The following is a 26426-nucleotide window of genomic DNA, read 5'->3' as shown; positions in this document are numbered from 1 at the left end:
GAAGATACGGTACATATATGCAATGGAATATTACTCAGCCATAAGAAGAGATGAAATACTGCCGTTTACAACAACATGGATGGACCTCGAGATAATCATACTAAGTGAAATAAGACAGACAGAAAAAGTTGAAAACCATATGATTTCACTCATATGTGGGATATAAAACTGAAATCAACAAAAAATCATGACAAACAGAGACTCAGGACATGGACAGTGAATTAGTGGTTACCAGAGGGAAAGGTGGACAGGGGTGTGGGGGAGATGAGGGGTAGATAGGAGTAAAAGAGGTCAAATATTTGATGATGGGAGGAAATCTAACTTTGAGTGGTGAACACACAAATTCAATATATATATGACATACCGTTGAATTGCATACTTGAAACCTATTTGACTTTATTAATCAGTGTCACCTCAATAACTTTTAATAAAAAAGAGCTCAATATACTAAGAACTTGGAGTGAAAGATTTTGATAAAGTGTAAATATTTTGTCTAATTAATAACCAGGAAGACACAACTGATATACTATCAAGGGTAACTGAGTATTTGCTATTAACAAATAAGACTTCAGAAGTCATCGGACTTAAGTTGGCCTGAAATTTTTATAAACTGTTAAAGGTTTTGGCAATTCTTCTTCGACGAGGGGTAAAGATTGAGTCTTATTTGTATCGTGTAAGTCTCTGGGTACTTTCATGAGAGAAACATCCAAAAATTTTGTTTGATTCATTCAGAAAATATTTTTTGATCACTTAACTGTACCAAGTACTGTGCTGGAAAGAAATAAAGTAAAATTCTTGCCTCTAGAAAGAAGGATCCATTGATTCAGGCAGGTAAGATAAAACGATTCTAGTACATGGGATGGTGATCTTTGTCCCTGTGAGAAATTGATTAGAAGCTATGCAGGAAATGACTCCTCAAATAATACACGTATTAAGAAAAATCTCCTTCCAGCTGGGGCCTGGAGTAGCAAAAATTTAATTACTCAGTAGATATGTGTGTGGTTCTCTTGAGACAAGACTTAGTGGTCAGTACTTGAAGGCCTAGGCGTGAGAACTTGTGAAAAACAGAGGGTTGTGATTAGGGAGGTGGGATGTCAGGCAGGCTCCAGATCATAAAATAGTACACTAGCAAGTGCTCGTGGTTAAATTTTCAGGAATTTTGAGGGCCAGTTGTTAATTTCGGCCATTATATACTATTAAATTATGTAAACTTACACTTATGTTACAAAGATTAAATACTCAGAACGGATCATTTTCTAAAATATTTTGCTATATTTTACCATTACCTATGTTTTGAAGATATTTATGTTTATTGTCTCTATATAATTGTCCATGAAAGGATGTCCAGCCTAAGATTAGGGAGGTGGGAGAAAGCAAAGCAAGGAAATCTCTGAAATTGTATAAAAAGCAAAATGGAGACACATATTTTTCCATTGGTGGGTACAGGATAGTTAACATTTACAGCACACAGAGATGGTATGTGGGCAACAAGATAACAATGTGGTTGTGTGCTCTAGTACTGATGGTTGTGCCTTCGAGGGTCTGCAAAAGGAGATTACTCTGACAAAGTTATGTTGTCTTAGATGCACAAAGACAATAGACAGTTTCCAAGGTGAAGATTGACTTTTGTCAGGGAAGCCACAGGTCTTGGACATGACTACCCACCATGATTTGCTTTGGGTTAGGAATTTTTGCCCCAGATCACCCTGTATGGTTACTTTTGGTTTCTGAGTCTATAAGGCCTGCCATGCAGGGCTCCCCTGAGCTTGTGAAGTTAACATGACTCCTTTTCCATCCACACAGTGTATAGCCTATGTAACAAGTGAGCTACTTGCCACTTCTTCCCAGCTTCCTCGTATTCAGTGACATTGCATTGTTAGCTTGGCTTATATACAGGGGTAACGGTGGTACCATTTTGTGAGGGGAACCATAGGCAGGGAGGTACATAAAGGGGGAAGTTTTATGGGTACAAAGCTCAAGAGAAAAGTTTGGAATCGAAGAATGGACTTGAATCATCTGCATGCAGGTAGCACTTAAAACCAGGAACTTGGGTGTGGTTGCTCAAGGTGAATAAAAAAGTAGCATTGGAAGAGTACCAAGGTTAGAACGGAAAGGGAATATTAACGTTACAAGGTGAGTAAGAAGAGGAGCCAGAGATGAATTTCTTGGAAATAGAGATGAAGATGAGTCAGAAAAGGCTTCACTGAGTTGACATTTGAGTTTCTTTTTAGTAGAAGAAAGTTTATCTGTCAGCAAAACCCTAAACACTCAAGAAAAGAGTAAGCACAAACGTGAAAGGATCATTTCCTCCAAAGACACAATTGGTTGAAAAAATTTGCCTGCCTTGTTCTAGGTATATTCTAAATGCAGCAAAGCATCATATTTTTTCATCAAACCAAGTTATGCATTCCACATGACTGTTTCTAAACTGAAATGTTACTTTAGTTTTGTGTTTAAAGGGGATCTTTAAAAAGTATATCTAAATTCTACCCATCTTCCTCCAGAAACTGAGTTCGTTTTTTTTTTAAGTTCAAAATTTAATGAAAATTTGACATATTTCTTTTGGGTACTACCCTGGAAATGGTTATGTGGCCAGTAAAATTTTTCTTGTTATCTCCATGCTTTAAAAAGCTCAGGCTTGCCCAAAGCTCTTTTCCTGCTCTCCCAACAGACCTTTCTACTGGCTGCTCAGAGAACAGCTTGCTGTTTAGATTTGTCTGGAAATGCCTCTAAGCACAGCAGATGCAGTGAAAGCAAACAGGCTCACTTGGCCTTCCTTTCCATTAGCACTAGCAGTATCCCTTTCCATTGCACATGCTGAGATTGCTTAGAGGGGTCATGTCGCTTTTAAAATAATGCAGGAGTTCCACAGGATAAGGCACCCAGGGGCTGCTGGCTGTTCAAACATTTTCCATGTCACTGAATACATGGCATAGAGTGGTTTTAGGGAAAAAAAAGGCTGGGGAAAAAAATAAAAGAACGATATACCAGAATACGCTAAATCTGATTCTTCAAACTCTTTTGGAAATTGTAACGTTACCCTCTGCAAAGCTAAATTTTAGAACAATTTTCCTACATTTAGATAGTGAAAGTTTTCTCCTTCTTCTCCCTTTTCCTAACCATTGAACCTTTGAAAGGAAACCATACAACATTCCAATTTGGAATTGCCAGGTTTGGAAAGTCCAATCCAGTCCAGCTTTAGAAGCCCTATGAACTTCTTTGTCTCCCCTTTTCTTCCTAAACCTCTATGAATGTCTTCATTCCTTTCTCACCGATTGTGCTCTGTGCATAATAAAAGCGAAAAGGTGCTCTGTGCATAATAAAAACAAAAAGGTAGTGACGCCTATGTGTCATTGTCCTAATTGTGTTGTACTTAATCCTTTGTCCTTAAACACTTTATTACCTAGGTTTATATTATCATTTTACAGATGAGGAAACCTCAGGGAGGGTAAATATATCGCTGTTAGAGCTAGTAAATGGTGAGCAAGGATTTAAACATAAGCTCTAGTCTGTTTTTAACCAGTACGCTATGCTGCCTCTACAGGTATACTATGAATCTGTAATCATATTAGATTTTATAATTATGTTTAACCCTAGAAAACTCTTAAGGGCGGGGGCCCTTTCCTCTTCACCTGTCTAATCCTCGTGCCTAGTAGTGACTGGGAAGAGTAGGCCCTGGAATAGCCATGGGCCACCCATTATCAACTCACTCGGCACAAGGCACTGTGGTACATTATACAATTGATATATTATTTGTAGATAATTTTTTGGCATAAAAGGAAACTCATAGATTATAATTTTATTGCCTTGTAGTAATTTGACCTGTTTTGTATGTGTCCGACATCCTCTGGACCACCCCCAGGTTCAATTTTTGCTAGGATTCACAGGACTCTGTTAGTATAGTTTTACTTGCAGCTACGCTTTATTACAAAGCACAATCAGCAAAGGAAAAAAGAACCTGGGGTGAAATCTGAGAAAACTAAGCATTAGCTTACAAGAATTTTCTCCCAGTGGAGTCACACAGGATGAGCTTAATTTCCTCAACAACTTGTGATAGCACATATAAAATACTGTCCACCACGAAAGTTTGTTAGACTCAGTGCCCAGTTTTTATTGGGAGCTGGTCACTTAGACAGTCTCTGCCTAGCACCTACCAAAATTCCAGATTCTCAGGAGAAAAGCAAGCATTCTGCATAAACCATATTGTTTGCAAAGACAGTTGAGGTGCAGTGAGCCACTTTTATCAGTAGTGGGAATGGCGGAGCCCTCCTAAAATTCGAGTTCCCAGAAGACAGCCACAGATCAACCTTGTAAGCAGGTCTCTCTGAAGATAAGTAGTCAGACCTGCTATGTTAACTCCTTTTGGCACAAGAATTTTGTCCCAAGATTCCTTCTTCATATACTTATATCATGTTGTCAACCTAAGTATTATTTTGACAAACATAACCTAAATAAGCAGAACTAAAGTCCAAACTTAAAAGCTAAAAAATACCAACTCAATATCTAAGCTGACTACTGCACGAGCTCATTTTAGTTATTAAAAAACCTTTATATTTGCATTTCATATTTTTTTGCTATATCTGCACTTCAGAAAGTCCTCTGATCTAGATGGCAATCACTTGGCTACTTGAACTTAAGGTACATATTAACAAAAAAAAATGTTTCTGCAGGTGGGCTATAATATATAATACATTCTCTTTAGAATATGAAAATATTATACCATTAAGATGTAATTCTCCCATTTAAATATGTCAATATTTAGAAATGATATATCTCCTTTATATCACTGTAGTTTTAAGCCTTTAAAAAGGTTACCTTAATTTTAAGCTCAAATATGCATAATATATAAAATATATTTTTTGGACTTTATTATGCTTTAGACATTTTTCTAATCATTTCAGATTTATTTTCCTATATTTTGTGAACTGCATTTTAAAATCAGAATTTTACAAATCTCCATATATAATGACACCAAACAAAAAAAGTTAAGCTTTATTATTCTAAGAACAAGAGAACAATTAAAAGCTGGCAGTTAAAATAGCATTAAAAGTTAAACATCTCTTTAATGGAAAAATAGGAAATATTTTAATGAAAAAAATCAAAAATTTAAGGAAGGAGAAAGTTTTCCAAATAGCTGATACAGTCGGCCCTCAGTGTCTGGAGATTCTACATCCTTGGATTCAACCAACCACGACCGCAAATATTAAAAAAAAGAAAAATCCAAAAAGTTGACCCTTAAACAATATAGTATAACAACTATTTACAAAGCATTTACATTATGCTAGGTATTATAAATAATCTAGAGATGATTTAAAGTACACAGGAGGATATGTGTAGGTTATATGCAAAATACTACACCATTTTACATAATGGACTTGAGCATCCTTGTATTTGTATATCCAAGGTGGGGGCAGGGCAGGGGGAGAGGGCGCCTGGGGAGGAGTAGCATCTTGGAACAAATCCCTTGAGGATAAAGACAAAGACTGTACTTTCTTCACAATTTGTTTCACTTAAGTGCAAATACATCATTAAATAAATACTCATGTGACATTAACAAAACAGAGATAAGAGGAAAAACCTAAGTATCAGGTTCTTCCATTTGTTATCCCTCTTTCAATTTTATGGATCATTAGTATATCTACCAACTAAAAATTTGATTCTAGTTAACTACAGTTGAAAGCTTATCAATTAAATCATCGATAGTGTAAACAAGAAGTTGAAGGTCCGCTTTTTCCTTCATTCTGTGATCACTATGTTTTCGGAGGATGACATCTACGTCCTTGCTGATGACCCGGTCAGCAACCTGTATGGATGTATGCCAAGACACGATGTCATCTTCCATGCCATGGAGCAATCTTACAGGGCAGTTCACAGGGATAGGACTGTGTAGCAAGCAGTGGTGTTCGGCTTCTTTAATGAAACTGTACTGAATGTGGTAAGCGCCTTCTTCATTGTACTTTGACGGCATGCTCCACACACCTTTCATCTCTATTTCCTTTTTCGTCTATTGGGAAAAATTAGGAAAATAAAAGTATGAAACATTAACACATGTAACAGTCTTATACAATCTAAAGCAGTCCTTGAGGAAGAGAAAAAGAGATAAAAATGTATCAATAATAATTATCAATAATACTATGCACAAGATACAGCGATAGGTATTTTGCACCTAGAATCTCATAAGATCCTGATAATTTGGTTATTATTTCATTTTTACAAAAGAAGATATTGGAGTTTAGAGAAGTCAAATATGTTCAAAGCTCAAAGGTAGGAACTGTTATGGCTAGGATTCAAAACTTAGATCTATCTAATTTTATCACCTAACATTTTGAATCAGGTGGTGCTTCACCCTGACTAAAACAGAAAATGAAGGGGAGAAAAAGTACAATAATTTTTTGGAATATAATTATAAATATATGTAATTTCAGGTTATCAGTAATATTATATAAAATCAACTCTTACAAATAAAAATTGTTTATATTTCAAAATCATAAAACTAAAATAGCATCTATATGAGAAGTTACAAAAATGGGGATGGAGTAAAGAGAGAAGGATCAAACATAGAACTAAAAATGAAAAGACAAGACAGTAGTTACACTGGGATAATCAAGCCCTGAATATAAATAAAAATGTATAGTTTTTGCTTTCCAGGGTCCTATGGAATTAGAAAAAATCCGTTGCTTTAGCTGACAATGAAGTCTTCCAAATACTTCCTAAAAACTGAGCAACATTTCTACACTTATTCCCTTAAAATGAAAGTGGGTATCTTTTGATTCTTGAAGAATTTCTTTTTAGTTAGATTTAATTTGTTTTAAATAATTTTCCTAATTAAAGTAACATATAAAAAGTATAAAAAAAAATAAATCACCCATAATCCTACCTCACCTCATGGATATAACCATAAATATGATAGCTTATTTCCTTTGAGTATTTTTTTATATGTACAATAAGTCCTCACTTAACATCATTGATAGGTTCTGAGACTTTAAGTGAAATGACGTACAATGAAAACAATTTTATCATAGGCTAACAGATAAAAAGAAAAGTTAAATTCCTAAGGCATCTCATCAATATTATAACAAAATGAAGTTGAAAGAAATGACATTATTTGAGAACCTGTTGTATTTGATTTTCATATAAATAACATATAAAGTACATATCTATTATATATATATAGTTTTCTATGTTGCTTTACTTATTTAATACATATATTTTGGGGCTTTTAAATTTATTTTTATTTTTTTTATTTTGTACACCTACAGCACCTGGTCTTCCTAAGTGGTCTCTCATCCAAGTACTAACCAGGCCCGAACCGGTTTAGCTTCCGACATGAGAGGGGATTGGGCTTGTTCAAGGTAGCATGGCCATAGACCACATTTTTGGGTTTTAAAAATCCTATGACAAGTTTTTAAAGGCTACATAATAGTCCACTATAATCAATCTAAGATAATTGACTTGACTATTCTTATACTGCCAGATACCTCCATGAATATCTTTGAGCATAAAAGTTTATGTGTATTTAATAAATTCTCTGGCAATATCGGAACTAGAACTGATAAATCAAGATATAGTTTTAAAACTCTTGCAACAATATAACATAAAGGGCATTTTGGAGTAGAAAAACAGGTGGGCATCTTATCAAAAATAAACAAAAATATAAGGAAAGAAAAGTCATATATAACATTTGAAAAAAGTTGTAAATTTTCAATAAACATATTATGATTTTTCCATGTTTAAAATTGTAAATTTATTGTAAATATAGAAAGAAAAACAAGATTTTAAACTGTAAAATATGTACAGTATAATCTATATATATGTAGGCATATTATTTTTTAAATTCTAAGATTTCATTCAGTGAAATTGCATGGTTGAAATCAATTGATTTCAGGGAAAAAGCTGTATATCTGAAAGCTATACTTCTAAATATCTATCTCAAATATATAATTTCTTTGAAATTAAAGAAATTCAAAAACTATATAATATATAAATCTATATTAATATCATGGAGTTTTGGCATTAAAACATGTGAACCAATTATTTAAAGCAAAAATGATACTCAAGTTATCCTCAAACTAGTCAGGATTACTCCTGAATTTGTAACTTCAGTAATTAGAACTTAGTTACATTGGTTATTAAGTGGGAACTATGCTAATTATTGAGACACAATTAATTAATAATAGTTTCATGTTAAGCATCTTTGCCCTCCAACTAGCTGTTATTTGCCAATGAACTGAATATTATCTGTCCATTTGAATAACCTTACAAAATGTTTTGTCCCAAATCCTCGAAAAAAAAAGTTGAGAAATAGTAAAACAGTATTAACCAAAGAAAATACACGACATGCATAAGTTCTACATCAAGTAGAAACTGCGTCAAGGCAATGTGGTTGAGATGCTTGGATTTCAAACAGTTGTGCCCTCTGGTGTCCAAAGAAGGAGTCAATGATTAGAGTTAGTGAAGAGGTAAGGCAAGCTCTTACACAAAGAGAAATGCTGGGTCTTAACACTCCAGGGCTAGAGAAGATAGTGAAAAATCTCCATTTCTGCTCCCTTGACACTGTTAAGGCTACCTAACATTTCTTTTGTGCAGAAAAGAAATGGTCCTGGTGTCCCTGCTTCTTCCTTACACATGCTTTTACATTAACAAGGGCTCAACATGTTTCTATTAACAACCATTTGCTGGTCTGATTTAGGATTAGCAAAGACATACTCTGATTTATAGACTATAGATCTCAGTCACTTAAGGGATATCTACCATATGCTCTGAGTGATGTGAATATACACACATAAACAGAAATGTATGTAAATCTTGTCATTTACCAATATTCACCAAAAAACTGTTTAATCAACTCCTTTCCAATCTGCCATGTTCTTGAAATAATTTCCCAACCATGAGAGGCACTATATTATTGAGTTAGAGGATGGAGTAAGGGGTCCAAGGTTTAGATGCAGAGACACATAATGTTAGGGAAATTTAGCAGCACGAGGACATTGAGTAACTATGTATGAAAAACAACCAAGAAAGTGAAAAAAATTCAGAAATAGGAGATAAGGGCAAGAAAAACTAGCTTCACAGTTTTAGCCCTGATAGGAAATCATATGAAGAACCTGACTGTGCAGACAATACCATTTCTTAAGCTGGGAAGAACAACATGAACCATATATTATATTATAGTGCCATATATTATCTGTTCTAAGAATAAACTTAGAACAGATAATATATGGCACTAGGTTCAATGCAGAACTTGAGGCAAAAGTCAATGACATTCTACGACTGAATACTATATATGCTTTTTTCTTCTTTTTATTTCTTTCTCCTCCTGCTCATCCGCTCTCTAGAGCAGAGTTTTCAAACATTCACTTGAGGGACCTGTTAAAACAGATTGCTGGGTCTTGTTCCAGTTTCTGATTCAGTGAAGCTTAAGAATATGCCTTTCTAACAAGTTTTCAGGTGATGCTGTTGCCACTGGCCTGGAGAACATACTTTCTGAATCCCTTCTTTAGACTTTTACTTTAATTTTCCAGGCCTTGGGCCAGCTAGGATCTTAGTCTCACAGGTGAAATTTAGATCCCTAGGAAAAGATGCCCAAGGAGAGTTCAATTGATTGCAAAATAACAACAAAAAAATGACATACACAAAAATAAACAGCTATTACCATTTCTTTATCCTTACAGACAACTGAAGTGCTTAAACATTTGTCCAATAATAAAGTATAATAAACTAAATACCTTCCCAGTTATTTCAGAAACCTTAGTTTTACTATGCTGATGAATAATGAAAAAGTACTTTTTATTTTTTAAGGTGAGAATAAGGAGTAAAAAAGGAATGCCAACCAAGTGTCTAAGCCAGGAATGGCAAATCCATTCTCCTGTGTGCTAATTCTGATTGACAGTGTGTGCTTGGAGAGCTCTGCAGAGAGAGGATCTGAGGCTGCTGCAGGCTAATGAAAGTTTCATAATTGATTAGTCATGTCTAATATGGTCATAAGAATAGATATTATTCTCCATATGCCACAAAATAAGAATAAGAGGTACAAGAAGAGATCATGATGTATGAGCTATATAAATAAATATGAATAATAAAGTAAATATTGCTAAAAAAAATTTATAGTGTGATTTTATTAATGTGGGTCCAATATCTGCCAATAATTTGAAGGGACTAAAGAAAAGGAAACCTTAAACAAGAGACCAAATACTAAAGAAAACAGCGATTGTATGTATAAAAAAAGCAGCTAAATTAAAAGATGGGCCAACATAATAAGTAAAAAAGAGAAGAATGATATGAGGTATACAGTGAGGTTGCCTGTGACTTACCTCAACAGGAAGCTGATTAAATTGTGTCACTAGACCATCTACAGCTGAGGCTATACCAATAAGGGCTACAACTTTTTGTGGCCGTGCGATTGCAGCATGAAGCATAAGCCATCCACCAAGGCTAGATCCAACTAGTATCTAAAATTAAAAACATGTAGTTTTAAAGAGGGATTTCTTTTTCTTTTCCACAAGGGAGCAAGTAATTTAATAGAATGTATGTTTTTTTTTTTCTTTTATATCCTTTAGCTCCCAGACTTTTAATATTTAGCACAAAGTAGAATTGAAATTACAATTTTGTTAAAGTACTAAGTCTATAACAGAAAAATTACAAAAAAAATTTGTAAAATAAAAAATATTACATTTATGAGAATGTGAAAATGACAAAACTATTTTAAAGCAAATATCAAAACTGACTTTTAAATATTTAAAATATTAAATAAGTTTTCATATCCAAAGAAACAGCTCACATATCATGAGGTTATAATCAACAATTATGTTTAACAAAAAGTCACCTGTGGTCCTACAGCCAAGTCATCAATTACAGAAAGAACATCTTTTCTCCATCTTCCCACTGTGCATTCTTGTAAGTTACCATCTGAATTTCCAACTCCTGAGTAATCAAAACTGGAAAAAAGGAAAATATATGTATATCTAGATATCTATTTATTTGATTCTCTGATTCTTAAGGAAGATAGCACATTCATCATTATTACAATACCTAAAATATATTTAAAAATATATATACTGCCTACATTCTGGCCTCAGAAGTTTTACATCAGCTTTTTGCTTCACATGGAATACTCTACTTCCAGATATCTACTTAGGTTGCTCCATCACTTGATTCAGGCCTTTGGCTCAAATGTTACAAGCCTAGAGAAGCCACCTCTGACCATTCTGTGTAAAACTGTGCTGCTTTCATCATTCTCTATCTCCTTACCCTGCTTTATTTTTTTCATAGCAAATACTATTACTTGACATTATATACGGTATTTGATTATTCATTTGTGATGTGTCTCCCACACTAGAACTGGTGGTTATGGGCATAGGCTTTGTTTTGCTCACCACTGCTTTCCCAGGGCCTAGATCAGTACCTTGCACATGGTTAAGTGCTTAGTATATATTTACGAAATTGGTGTAAGGAAAAGAGGAGACCAAAATCAAATTCATCACCAGCCTATCCATTTAATTTGCTTCTTCTTTCAACTTCCTAATTCTCCAGGCTCAAAATCTGCTTGATCTGTGAATTTTACCTCTCCTCAATGTCTTAATTCTATAAATCATGAAGTACTATACCGCTCCTGTAGATCACTATACACCTTAGTCATACTGAACTACTTCCAATTCCCAGATAAGCATTTTGAGCCTTTGCAAGATGTTCCACTGCCTAGAAGGCTGTCGTTCTTCCCCACCCAAACTCCTAATCATCCTTTAAGTCATGTTACCTCCTTTAAGGAACATGCCTTTGACACATATGCCTTGTTTAGTACAGGTCAGTCCCTTTCTTTTGTATGTTCTCAATTAACACTTTCCATACTGTGTGTTTAATCGAATTTTGAATATTTGTCTATGACTAGAATGTCAGGGCTGTTTTATTCAAGTTTGTTTTTCCAGAGTATAGAACACTGCCTGCCCTGCACCATCCTCACTCATTCTCATTTCTTAGATTCATCCTTTTTTGTCTCATTTGTTAAGACCAGGATCTTGGTGCAGGTTTTTTTGTTATCTTAAAACCAGCCTATCAGAGTAGTCTCCTAACTGTGCCTCCGTGACTCTATTCTCTGTCTTAATGGATCCGTTTTTTTCCCTAAAATATTATTACTGATATGGCATTAACTTCAATGGCTCCTTGTGACATAAAACATAAAAATTTAGTGTTTCAGCCTTATTTTTTTAAGACCATTATATTCTGGTCATCTCAGATTGACTCTTTATCATTTCATCAGAGAAAACTACTGTTTTAGCCAAATTGATCAACTTGCTGTTCCTAAAATAGGCTGTTTTCTGTCTGTTTCATGTCTCATACTATTTCCTTCACCTGGATTATCTTCTCCCATCATCTTCATTACCAATATCCTCTTCTCAGAGCTTAGTCCAAATGAATCTTTTTTGTTGGAAAGTCTTCCAAGTTGAAAAAAATCTCTACCTAATGGAACTTCACAGAATTCATTTCAAAATTTATTATTTAAATTAGTTCCAACACAGAATTCATTTTTATCAGTCACAATCAATTTATTATATACTGCTTTACATGCCAATCTGTGTGTGGATATGTTGTGCCTCATTCCTGTGAGACTGCAAGATCTTGGAGGAAAAAAAACTATCATCTTATTTCTGTTGTGCACTCTTCATAGTGGCTATGCATGTAAACCTCACTTACTGTGTATTATACAATACATTCTAAAGGAACAGAAGTAGAAGATAAAAGTAAGAAGAATTACTTTATTCAAATTTAGAACTTCCACGTGTTTCTGATTCTTAAAATCTGATGAAAATAAATCCTAGTAAATTTAGTGTACATGTAGGTATAAGTGATATACAGCATATACATATTTTCCTACAGATAAGAGATTTATAAGTGATGGAGAAAGAAGAAATTAAAATTTTCTTTGGGAATATAGTAAAATGATTTTGGATCCTTGGGAAATAGTGTAATGAGGCAGCTGCTGAAGTCTAAATCATAGTTACTATTTTCTCTCAGTCCAGGATACACTGAAGACAGACCAGGGAGAAAGGCACCAGCCAATCCTCCTTTTCCCTGCCTTGGTGGGCAATCGGACACCTATACTCGCTGCATCTTTTACAGCTGCTTTCCAAATATATGTGAAGATGCAAAATAAGTGTAAAGCCCCTTCATAAAGGAAATTGTAACCATTTAGTGACACTAAAAGGTTACAAGTGAAAAATATAGTTCATTCTTGCTGAACCCTACCAAAAGACAAAGATAATTCAAATATACTCATCGGTTTAGGACTTTGAAATAGTAACAAAAGTCTGTCGCAGCCGCCTCAATATTCTAAGACATATTCCCAAATCTATAATTAAAAATTCTATTAGAAATAACTATGAGAGAATATCAACCCTAAAAACACGTTATATTTTTTAGCTCTGACTCAATTTTATTTTTGGCATGGTGGCAGGATGTTAAGAAAACATATTCCAAATACCCATATGTACCACTTCTTGTATAAATATACAAAACTAACCATTTCTTCATTCAAGATCTGAATTTTACAGCCAAAATCACAAAAGTAAACTGAGAAACTGGAGTATAAATAAAAGATAAAATATCTTTTAACAAGATAGATTGCAATATGTTTTGACAAAGTCCCAGAGGAATTTGATCAAATTAAAAATATGTAGTGAAGGCTATACTTTATAAAGGTTTATAAAGATATATATAGGCTACAGTACCACTTAATAATCCATACACATTATAATTTCATCATGATTATTTAACACACCTTTAAAAAGAAAGTGTATTTCACATGTATCCAAAAATGCAGAAAACTGACATAGGGAGACAGGAACTGGTTATAGCTCCCAAAGTCTCAATTTAAATTAAAAAACAGTAATTTCTTGATTCAAAATCTTTTGGAGAAAAAAAAGGAGAATAATGGCAGTATTTCTGATATTATAATGTTTTGCTAAGGGTAGTTCCCTTCCTGGATAGCTTTTCCTTCTTACCCAAGCCCTAATTATTCTTTGATGTTCCTTTATAAAGCCTTTTTTATCCACTTTAACCTCCCAGTTTTCCTTCTCTCACCTTATACAATTAAGTCTACTGCTCTTTCGACACAATCACATTTTGATAAGTATTTTTGCCCAATTTCTCATAAGTATTTTATCCTGTGTTTTCCCATTTCAATAAAAGATCCTTAAGGGCAATGCCCAAGTTTTATAATTCTTTGTATATTTCACAGCACTCAGTACAGTGCTAGAAAGTCTACTTGCAAGATATTCCAGTATTCAGAATAACATTTAAGTCAGATAGACTTTTAAGAGTTCTGAGTATGAATTAATAAAAGGAAAAAGACTAAATCCATATAATAGATATAACTTCTAATATATTAAATAAAGTCCAAAAGTTTATTTATATTTATTATTTTACTGCTAATAGCTGTAGTTCCTAGATCTATTGAGCGAACGTTACTGAAACCATTCTTCTAAAAATTTAGATGAATAGATTTTTAGGCTGTAAATGCTAGGAAAGAATTCAGAAATAATCTTTAATCCAACTTCCCCCTTTATTATGATAAAGAAACTAGACCCAGTGTTTATTAACTAACTCATCTTGTCACAGTTACTGCTAGAATTGATTCTAGAACCCATGTTTCTTGAATTTCAGGCCATGACTTTCTATTAAACCATACTAACTCTTCTGGCAAATCAGGCACTAAATTATTTTTATAAACCTAACAACAACAATGTAAACATGTTATTTACTAAAATAATTATCAGTATGAAATATAAATTGTGAAATCAACTGTTAGTTAATCAACACATTTCTCTATTTATGCTTATACATATTCAGATTGCAGAGTGAGGGGAAAGAGAAAACTGAGTGGAAATGTGAATTATACAGTACTAATTTTACAACATAGCAGGTCCTCCAATAATGTCGTTTTTGTTCAAGGATGTTTTGTTATAATGTTGATGAGATATTATAGGAAATTAACTCTTGTTTATATCAATTAGCCTATGGTAAAATTGATTTCATTACACATTGTTTTGAAGTCGAGGAACTTAACGACATTAAGCGAGAACTTACTGTACTTTTAAAAACATTTTAAAAGGTAATAAACAGTCATCAAATAAAAGTCCTCAAATCCCTAATAAAAAACCACAATATAAAAACAAAATATAAGAAAGCCAACTAGTATATTGGTTTGCTGTCATGTTAGATTATTGTAGCTAAAGAGCTTAGTTATCACTAGTTTTCTTTCCTGCCAGCATTGAGTGTGGCACAAAGACCTTCAAAAAAAGTCTTTTAAAGCTTGCATTTACAAGAACCCTAAAATCACAATATCAACGTTTACAGACCATTAAAACAAATTAATCTATAAAAATGCTGATATTTGCTTCAATTGGTTAGAGCAGAATTCTCTGATGCCATGCTATATGGCAGTAACATTTTCTTTGAAATGTGTTGTTCCTACCTTATAAAGGCGTGACCTAGAGATTTGCAAAACTCCTCAACCGCCAATGCTTTTGTACCATTCATATTAGACATATAGCCAGGGATGAAGATAATTCCTGGACTTTTGCCTTTTAGTCTCTTATAAGCCAGGTTTGGAAGGTCTGGTCGACTAAGGAAAGAGATTGATGTCTTTTGTCTGAAAGCTAAACAAAGTACAAAAAATATAAACTATAGTTTGCAAATACAGTTTTTGGAAAACTATATATATTTTCAATCTTAACTTTCTTGTCAAACTGATGTCAAATACTATTTCCGTTTAATAGCAAGCAAAAACAGACCTGAAGTATTAAAGTCACAGTCTGCGCATATTTTAAAAATCATTTCAAAATCAGTACCTTCTTTGACCATGGTTCAATCTTGATTCTTCCAAAATACACGATCAAGTGGAAATTTCAAGGCAATAAGACAGAGATTCATCAAAAATGTTTTACTGTTGCTGCTGTATCATCTGTCCTAAATAGTATCATTCAACATTCAGATTTACTTATTCTAATTTTAGCCCTCTCGTGAAATTTTTGCCTTCTTTTTAGTTTTTTAATATTTGAGGAGTTTCGCATGCTCTACGTTCTGGTGGAGAGGGACAAACAAGTTTGGTCTGCCCTTGGGAAGGTGGAGGTGCTAGGCCTATTTTATTACTGATTCCCTTTCCACTCATCATATTAAGGGCCATGGTAACAGCCAATCATGATTCCCTGTTAGCTAAAGTACACTCAATGAGCAGTTTCTTTACAAGTAACCTTGAAAAATATGATAGTATCATTTTTGGGAAAATATTTCTCATAAGACTCTGTAATCACTGTTTTATTTGCTTATTTGGCTCCTTGTGACTAGTACAGAGAGATCTTAGCTCAAAGTACAACAGCACAACTGGTAAACTTTACAAGGTTACTCCATTTCATTGTTTTTAAAGTTCTTTCCTTACTATAAAATCAGTATTTGCTCTTAAAAAAAAGATAGAAAGATATTTAAAAACCAAAATCCCATTTATAATCCGACTCCTCCCTCTAAAGAAATTAGTTTGTGTATTTCCTTACAGTCTTTTTCTGGACCAAAAAAATCTTCTTTTTTTTTAAATATTACATGAAATCTTCCTCCACTTTACTGTGGTTAACAAAAACTTCTCAGTTCTTCCATGTGAGCTGGTAAAGTTTTCCTTGTTTTGGATTTGAGTTGATTTTTTAAAAATTGGATTAGAAGCCTTAAAGTTATTCCTTCTACAAGTAAACTTGTTTCAAAGTTTCAATGCATAGTAAAATATGCCAAATTTAAAACTTTTAGTGAATAACAGGGCTAGTAGGAGCCAGTTACATTTGCTGGCAGATTGTATCAGCAAAAATGTTCATTTCCCATTTCCTTAGCTCAACACTCAAAAAATCCTTTCTATCCTCTTTTCAATATTACTTCCCAACACAGAAATTTCTCCCTGAGACAATAATATATTTAATCTTGGTGAGTTCTAAGTAGATAGGTTAATATTATATCCATAAATGATCTTTGCATAAGGATTAGCTCAAGTTCTGGTGCATTGAAATGACATACTTGGCTGGAAAAACACATATATCACGTTTCTGGCTGTGTACAACTGAATGAAAGTTAAACTGATTGCATACGTTTAAAAATTTAACTCAGAGTATCTGCAACGACAATTTCCATTCCAAGCGATCATGCATCTGACAGCTGTGTGGCCAAGGTGTGAACACAACAGAATCAGAAACTAAAAAGGCATAATTCAGAAAGACAGACTATACATACGGGAAGATGAGCGTGGGAATGGGGGGGGGTGGGGACTGGGAGGAACCAAACACAAGAAAAAGAAAATACTCAGGTGCTTTGGTTTTTGGTTTAAATTCTAGTTTCCTCTGTCAAGCAATGACTATGGTTTTCACTGAACAGAAGCATTGAGAAAACAAAACTAGCAATTAGGCTTGATGACAGAATCTACACTTTTACAAAGAAAATGTTCAAATTGTAAATTCCCTCAAGTCAAGGGAGGGCAGGTCTAAGCATCTTAACACATAGTCACGATCTGTAAATCCCTTAGGCCTCGCAGAGAAAGGGAAGAAAAGCAACTAATAATCAAACGCATTAAATGCACATATTAATTTTTCTTATTTAACTCACTGCAAAGAAGGCAGGCAGACAGCAAGATCATTAAACTATAGAGCAAAAAACGCCAGCAAGGGCCGGGGCTGTCCAGGATACCCCGGCGCCGCCGCAGAGCTCTCTTCACAGCCTTTACAAGAATTGTCGAAAACATCCAGAACTGGGGTACTGAGAATGGGGAAAGAATATTTTTGAATGAGCCGCCGAAAACATACTGTACGGGAACGGACGAAACCAGAGATGTTCGAAAGAATGCGTCCTATTCCCCCCTTTCCGACACTAACCTGGGCGCCTCCGTGGCGCATGCTCGGGCTTCCGTGCAAGTAACGTACTGAAACTACGGTGAAAGCCGAAGGAAACGGACATCCAGCCCCACCTCCAGCAAGGATCCCAAGCCGCGGAAGCCGCCATGCCCATCCCCGCCATCTTCCCAGCAGTCCCCGCGTCCCGCGCTGACCTACCGAGACGCGTAAAGCGGCCTGGAACTGAGGCTGCGCGTGCGTATCCGGCTGGATGCCGGGATTTGCCAAAAGCGCCTGGGCGACTTTCAACTCCCGAAGAGGGGACGTGCGCAGAGTCTCGTTGCCCTTGTCAGTCTTTGATTTTGGGCTCTTGGATCTCCCCTTAGGGAGTTTTTGTCTAAGACAATTTGGAACGTTTGAGTGGTCTCTGGGTAAACTACTTATCAGTGGGCATGTAGATATTCCAGTGCAAGAAGCGCAGAGAGGAACCGTACCCAACATTCCTATGTAGGAAACATCGACAGGAAGTCACAAGTGAGCATAAGCATAAAATGCCAGGCTTGCTGCCTTACAAGTCGCTCTCACCCCCTGACAGTTTTAACTTATATCGGAAATGCTTTCAACATCTGGCCTTAATACTCCTATAGATACCTGGAGTGGGATAAAAATATTCATTGCTCCTTTTTTAAATTTTTGTTCTAGCTCTTCATATACATGAATATTTAATTATTCTGACTCCTGCCTAAATCTATATACGAAAATAAATCCCAGTAGGTAAACAGTCTCAATGGGAGAGTAAAACCAACAGGATAAAATATTTCAGTCTGGGGACAGAAAGGATTTTCTTAATATTTGAAAGCCCAAAAGCATAAAGAATAAAAATGTTTGTATATAGTTTTAAGCTTTTTGAATTAGTCAAATGAGAGTTTAGAAAAAATTGATTTTACAACACAGAAAACAAAATTAATAACTTCTATTCAGCCTGCTCCTAGAAATGTTTCAAAAAATATGTAATTCCAATAAAATCGGCCAATGTCTGTGACTAGGCAGTTCATATGTGTTGTGGATGAAAAAGGGGTCACTCACTTAACCTGATAAGCTCAGGGGAGCCCTGCATGGCAGGCCTTAAAACTTAGACCAAGTAACCACACAGGGTGGTCTGACGTAAAAATTCCTAACTAAAATGGGTCATGATAAGTAGTCACATTGTAGGCCTGTAGCTTCCTTGATAAAGGTCAGCCTTTACCTCAAGCGAGCCTGTCTATTGTCTTTTTGCATCTAAGATAATATACCTTTGAAATGTCAGAGTAATCTTTTCCAGACTCCACGAGGCGTACCTACTGCACTAGAGCAGGAGACCACAGAAATCCTCATTGTTGTGTTCCCCAAATACCATCTCTATGTGCTGTAAATGTTAATTATTAATTACCCTGTACCTACCAATGCAAAAGAAGTTTCTATTTTACTTGTTATCCAATCTCAGTGATTTCCTGGCTTTGCTTTCTCCTGTCCCCCTCTAATCTACCACTGATGAATTTCATGAAATCCTTTATACGTCTCCTCTTTTCATTCTAATGTGTAAAATAAGCTGCAAAACTGTCATTCTCTGGAGCATTTTCTCAACCTGTTGATATTTTGCTTCTGGGCAATTATCGTCATTTTGGCTCAAATAAACTCATAAAAATTCCCTACAGGTTTAAATGTTTCTTATTTTAATGGTGTAAACATGTCAATACCACTAATTGAAAAATGTGAATTAAAAAAATGTAATATGCCATTTTTCCTATCCGTCAGATTGGCAAGGATGCTGGGAAACTGGCACACATGTATCGTTTGTGGGCGTGAGAATTGCTAAACACTTTTGTCGAGGATTCTGACCACGTCTATTACAATTTAAAATATGCATTATTCCCAGTGACTTTTGACCAGTTTGTGACTATCCTGGGTTTGAAGTAGAGAAATTCATTTCCTTTGACCTAAATGTTGCCTTCATTAACAGGAGTGAAAACAATGCTAGTTCACAAAGGTGCATGTTATCTACTACAGCACCATTTTTAGAGGCAAACAGAAGAGAAAAATGGAATTGTCAATAACAGAAAAATGGTTGAATAAATTGTGGTACAAGGCATTCTGGATTCCAGTTCTGATACTCTTCAGAGTAATTCCTGAGGGTCTCGAGCATCAACAAATTAGGCCTTATCTAGTTTTTTTCTACTTAAAAGTTACTGTGGTTGGTATACTACTTTGAGTAAAGCCACTTTACTATCTTGGTCATAAATACTGGAGCAATGATTGGTGCTAGAGTTAAAGGCAAAAGTTAGATACAGTGAATCCAGCCTATAGTTGGAGTCTTGAGAATCTGTCCTATTGGAACATACTGGAAAGTTGAATAGTCTATGGCCATGCCACCCTGAATAAGCCTGATCCTGTCTGATCTCAGAAGCTAAGCGGGGTAGGGCCTGGTTAGTACTTGGATGGGAGACCACCCAGGAAGACCAGGTGCTGTAGTTGTTAAAAAAAAAAAAAAAAGTTGGATAAATAAAAACTGAATAGGTTTCTTTCTTGAGAGGTGTAAGGCCAGAAACAGAGAGTAAGGACAGCTGCCTGATTTCAGGACACACTCCAAAGTTTGCTGAGCTGTTTTGCCAGTTCTCCACTAGCTTTGTTGTAGACTCCAAAGGGACTAAATTGGTATGGTTACATCCAGTGTGCATCACTTCACTATGCCTTAAAGCTTAACAATAAATACTTCTCTCCACATATTTTGGATAATTGCAAATAGTCTTAATCATTCCTATCCCTAGTCTCTTCTTTTATTTTTGTGGGTCTTCTTCTATTTCATGTGCATCAAAATGAAGAAATCTGAATTGTCTTCACAGTGAGAAAAACACTGCACGAAGAAAGCAGGGCAACCCATCGATCATTTCCTCTCTCCACTCTTTTCAGTTTAACAAGTCAAGAAAAATTGTGGCTAGTGTCAAGTAAAGATACTTCTACTGACAGTGATGAGCTTGAAGTAGACAAATTCATTTCCCTTGACCTAAACGTTGCCTTCATTAACAGGGGTGAAAGGACATATTGTTGAGGGCAGCTTCTCTCTGTAATCTGCTGCCTTAGTTCAGGGAGATAAATGAAGTCCTCACCAAGTTAGCCCTAGAGCTTTACTTCATAACTGCATAATTTGTTCCTTGTTATATAAAAGAATAAGTGAACACAGTCCTTGCAATCCTCAGTACTAATTGCATTTGTGCAAAAAGACAATAAAGTGTCAGATTTTTAAGGAGTCATCTCATTTCGTTAGCAACAGGAACATGACCAGAGATTTCTAATTATTTCACTTCATAAACTACCAATCAAATCTTGGCACGCAACATCCTTTATGTAAATTCTACAATTGATTTTGGCTGATTCATCTACCCCACCCACTCCCATCATGTTACCAAATAGGTAACTTCCTAATGAGAGATGAGTTTATTTTCAGATGTGAAATCTGGTCAACATTTTAATCCAAACTCAATATATTTTAACACACATGTTTAAAAGGTTTACTACATCATGCAAGATACAGAGTTGATCAGAATATCTTTACAATCCTATGAAGAAAGTAAAGTACAGTACAGGAAAGTTATATTTTTACATTAATCAAGAAAATTTTAGCAATTGCATTTCACTCTTTTAGATCATTACAGAGTTTAGGGACAATCTCTGAAAAAACAGATTATAAAAACGTCTTCTGCAATCGTGATTTTGTCCTTCACTGTTCAAGTAAAATCATGTGTCATCCAGTTGCAAAATCTTATTATTGGCAACATGTATACATGTACACAAAGCACACTGCAAATATAAAAAAAAAATTGTACCCAGTCAGGCCTGACAAACATTTTATAGACAATTCTAATCTAATCATTTCACCTTGTACTAGTCATTATTTTCTACTTCTATTCATTTGCCAAGTTTGTAAGTTCATACTTACAAACACACGCAACTTGACAAACCAGGATAAATGGCATTTGAAAAACTGTTATGAAAGAAACTTGCCTGAAGTCATTTCATTCCACAAAAATTAATTTAACTCTAAAAAACAAAGGCTAATTGTAAAGAAATACATAATAAAATAGTAAATGAAAAAGAACATTGTTAAACTTCATTTGCCTTTTTATAAAACTACACCACTTCTGTAAATAAGTGTTTTAATTAGTCTATTCCTTGGTGAAAACAGCTCTGATTTCATAGCTATGTCATGTGAGGCTGCAATTAGCAACTGTGTTCCATAACAAATAAAAATCAGACAACATAAAGCGAATCAGCTACTGGTTACTTTTATTCTCAGCACTGGGAAGGGAGAAATTTTTAACAAAAGAAGCTCCTAACACTAAATATTCTCTTTATTTTAATTGCCCAATGTGAGAGAATGTCTAAGGCTGCTTCTTTCTAAAACACACAGCTTTGTTTTCTTTTCTTTTCTTTTCTTTTCTTTTTTTTTTTTTTTTTACAAAAAGTGGTTTGCTCTATGTGTACAGTAGCTTATGCTGGTGATGACGCTACAAAGTCAACTTCCTGGGCACTTGACGACATCAAAGTATCATTTCAAAATGTGGAGTAACACTAAATGCTGTTCATCACTCGAAGCTACTACTATTAAACAGAAATCATGTCAAGTCTTTGGTTTTGGTGCAGTACTTAAAAATTAGGGCAAAACTCCTAAAAGATATTTCCCTGCAAGCCCTTATTTGCTTATATTTTTAAAATAATCTTTAGCAAAATGCTCCTCATTAAAAAAAAGCCAGTTGGTTACCAATAATGTCAATGATTTGGATGCTAAAATAATTTCATATTTCCAAGTATGTACATTTTGTAAACTGTTTATTTTGCCACCAAAATCAACAATTGATAAAAATAGTTCATAAGAAATGTTCCTATAAGTGATGCTATTTACCAAAATAGTGTTTACTTTCTCATAGGCACTTTAAATATTTTGCTATTTATGATCAAGCTTTGAATTAAAAATGCTTCTTTTTCTTTTACAAGTGACTTCCTGTTAATATGAAAGGAGTTCTGAGTACACACAGTTGAAGGGATGGGTCTGTTGGGTCTTTCCATGTGGGATTGAATATGGCTTTATTCTTGTAAGAGATTATTGCAGTCTGCCCTAAAGTGGACTATTGCTCCAGTTCACTACAACAAGAAGTGAGTGTAACCTTCTGCCCCAGTAACAATAACATCCATCCAGATCCTCATGGCTTCTGGCGATGGGGCTACCATATAGTAGATTCTGTCATGTGTCTTGACACTAAACGTGAGTAAAGGATTAGGACTCTAAAAATCAAAACAGGAAAAAAATATGAAAGAAACATCTTGACATTTTAACATTAAATAACACAGACATATGTGAGGGCTTCTTCCTCATTAAAAGTTTCAATTTATAGAAATCTATATAGGAATTACTTTTGCTCTAGTATAACCTATGCCCCCATCCCAACACTTTTCTCAAGATTGTCTATCTTTGTGGCCTTTCTGCATAAGAATTCTCACAGAGAGTTGTCAAATCCTCTTAGCAGCTACTTAGCTGGTTGTGGGTACTCAATAAATAATAACTGTTATTCTTAGCCCTACTAAGAGTCTTTCTCATAAGTAGGTAGTAGCTCCTTGTTAGAACCCTAGCAAAGAGTCACTTGGCAGGGACTCCCAAATGAATATGTCCAGAATACTTCCTCACTTCACCATGACTTCTTTTTCACAAAAAGATCAGATATATCTACATGAATCAAATCTATGTTTACTTTTCCAGCACCATTCTGATAACATCTATCCATTATGTCAGAATGACAAATCTAAATATCTTCAAAATAGAAACATTTTCCAACTTAATTATGCATTCAAATTGGAGGAATCTAAAAATTGATGTTTACCTTATTAGCATTTTTGAGGTGATCATAATATACTTCTTCAATGGCTTGAAAGTATATTACGCCTTTTAATTTAGTTTCATGCTTGTCTGCAATGATAGATGAGTGTTAAAAGATATACTTTATCACCACTAATGAACAGTAAAAATTATAATTATTGTAATTGTCATTAAAATATTTATCTAGTATTAAAATTATCTATGGTTGACTGAGATAATCTAGGTTAGTGTATTAGCCTGGTTCTATATTAAAAAAAGAATAAAAAAAGATGAAATTATCAGCCCAAACCTAAGGGACTAAATGACTTTGCCCAAGGCATTCCAGCAAATTAGCAGTCAAAAGACACTACTGACTGTCGGGTTAATACACATAGTATAAACACAATAACACTGATATAAATTATTTCTCCCCATTCTCCAAGACATTTGTTGGAATGGAAGCATTAATATGCAGAGATGTAATAAAATTTGTAAGAATTGTGTTTTTTCGCTTGTAATTTAAAATAATATTTTACTTATGATCCTTTTGTATCATATTTTTTGGTCTGGCATGCTTGATTTTCTTTCCTGTTCCCAATAAAGTGTCATGTCAATAATTTAATGTCCTTTCAGTGCAGCATTTCCCAAACTGTTTCTAAGATTTCATCCGATTTGCCACAAAAACCAAGCAACCAAACTGCCAACCAACCAACAGCATCACTCTGTGATCTAATAAGTTCACGAAATATTCTATAATTTAAACTCAGCGAGGATTATATGCATGCGAGCATATTAAAGCATTTCAAAAGCATGGAATGAGATGCAGAGAGAGAGAGACTATCATACACTGTTGGTGGAAGTGCAAATAAGAAAAAGCCTCTTTTGGAAGGCAACTTAATAAAACAAACACAATTAAAAATGTAAAAAATTCTCTTATTCAGCAATTCCACTTCCAAAACTATATTGTATAAGAACCTCTCATTCACATGCACACAGATTTGTGTTTGTTATAGCAGAAGGCTGCAAAAGGTCTGCTTAAACTTTAACAGGGAACTGATTCACTTATAGAACAGCCATACAATGGAATCTACACAGCCACTGAAAAGAGGTGGGCCTGCATGTGCTCACTAGAGAAAAATCTGGAGATATTGTTATGTGAAAAAGGTTACGAACAGACTGAATAATTTGGTCCCAACTCTGAAAAAAGAAAGGACAAATATACATTCTGAAACATATAAAAATGAATATAGAAAATCGAAAAGGATATTCCAAGTTTAATAGTGGGAAAAGGTCAGAACTTTTGAGATGAGAAAGAGAAGATTTTATTACTAGACTTCTGTTGTATTTTTATTTTTACTAATGAATGTCACTTTTTTCCAACAACAATAAAAAGCTAGTCTGAAAAACAACAGCCCTCGGAAGTTCAGTAGAAAATAAAGCTGTTTAATTGCATTCAACCCAGTGTATCTCTCAAACATTTGCTGGAACTGATTCTGCAGTATTCATGGAAATACAATAATACTTTGTTTTCTGAAAACAGATACAAAATAAAATCTGGAGATAAAAGTAAATCTTGTCAGTGTTTCAAGCAGGCAGAAAACTGGGGAATGAAACTTGTTTGTAGGGCACTTCATATATAGGACTCTGAAAAATATAGGACTTACAAGGACATTGTGAACTAAGAGAACCAATAATACTACTGTAAGTTGACGAGACAGTGCTATTCATTCTGTTTCAGTAGCATTATCCTACAAATTTACAGACATATTTTCTGTGCCTCAGTTTTATTTAGAGACTCTACGAGTTACTCAGTTAATACATAAGTACAGAGGCCAGGGGCACGGTCGACGTAGAGACCTAAGACACTAGCTTTCAGTGCTCACATTTACAGTTCCTTTACACATACCATGGTCATGTACCTCACTGACAAAGTGAAGGGGTGAGGTGCCTATGGGATCAAGTCCAACCTGAACTGCATTCTACACGACTTCCTGTGGACTGATCTATTCCTGTAGTGGGAAATGTTTTGGGAAAGAGGGGGGGTGGGGGTGGCGGGAGCAGACAAAGCTGATGATGGCTATAAACAGAGCCAAATGGGCAGAGTTTATCAAACTCAGTCTCACCAGAAATATATAAATACGTAGATTTATATATATTTCTATAATATATAAATATTAAAGAGCTGAATTAAATATAAATTTTGTCTGCTTTATGTATCAAGATTCTGAGTAATCTTTCACATACCAAAAAGGTTTTGGTATTTATAAAAATATTGAAAACCGATCACTAATAAGTTTAAATTTAGAAAAATTCATTTATACGGGGTAGAAGGAAGGGGCACTGAACCACCCACCTGGCTGACAGGTGGTAGAATGAAATAAGGCTTCAAGATATGAAGAGCAGAGAAGAGTGAAGCTGCTTTTGTCTGAAGTTATTTTAAGATTTTATTTTTGGAAAATTCGGGGCGAGGCAAAATTTTGTTTATGTATTTTGCAGACACACTAAATTGGTATTTCTTATTAAATAGGCATCTTCAGTATTAACTGAAAAGACCATTTCTGGATTCTTATAAAATCCAAGGTCAGAAAGACCTAGAGAGGCATAGCAGGGGCCTGTGAGGGTTAAGTCATTCACTTCAGACCACTAGCCTCCACAGTAACTGGAATTCCACCCCAAAAGCTCCTAACTGG

The 26426-nt window shown here is 34.8% G+C and overlaps 2 protein-coding genes and 1 pseudogene across 3 annotated transcripts in view; 1 reads left to right on the top strand and 2 right to left on the bottom strand.

Moving 5' to 3' along the window:
- Positions 1-4961: 4961 nt before the first annotated feature.
- Positions 4962-18065, bottom strand: ABHD10 (abhydrolase domain containing 10). Of its 2 annotated transcripts, none has more exons than XM_006905454.3 (5): positions 17895-18065; positions 15467-15650; positions 10823-10934; positions 10311-10448; positions 4962-6004 (listed from the first exon to the last, which is right to left on the bottom strand). In XM_006905454.3, exons 1-5 carry the CDS (start codon positions 18034-18036, stop codon positions 5660-5662), a joined length of 921 nt encoding a protein of 306 aa, XP_006905516.1. In that variant the 5' UTR covers positions 18037-18065; the 3' UTR covers positions 4962-5659. The 2 variants fall into 2 exon arrangements, with proteins under 2 accessions (XP_006905516.1, XP_015450887.1); XM_015595401.2 differs by lacking the exon at positions 17895-18065 and adding an exon at positions 15843-17539.
- Positions 18066-20244: 2179 nt separating this feature from the next.
- On the top strand, positions 20245-20363 carry LOC112485373 (annotated as a pseudogene).
- Positions 20364-21304: 941 nt separating this feature from the next.
- Positions 21305-26426, bottom strand: part of PHLDB2 (pleckstrin homology like domain family B member 2) — a 107776-nt gene continuing 102654 nt past the window's right edge. Inside the window, exons 18-19 of the mRNA XM_015595005.2 lie at positions 23762-23847; positions 21305-23168 (exon numbers count right to left, since the gene is read on the bottom strand). Of these exons, the coding sequence (XP_015450491.1) occupies positions 23028-23168; positions 23762-23847 (227 nt within the window). The 3' untranslated portion in view covers positions 21305-23027. The remainder of the gene's footprint in view (positions 23169-23761; positions 23848-26426) is intronic.

The sequence above is a fragment of the Pteropus alecto genome, unplaced genomic scaffold (assembly GCF_000325575.1).
Source record: "Pteropus alecto unplaced genomic scaffold, ASM32557v1 scaffold270, whole genome shotgun sequence".
Classification (NCBI taxonomy): Eukaryota; Metazoa; Chordata; class Mammalia; order Chiroptera; family Pteropodidae; genus Pteropus; species Pteropus alecto.
Note: the sequence above shows the minus strand (reverse complement) of the source record. Positions and strands in the feature narration are given on the sequence as shown.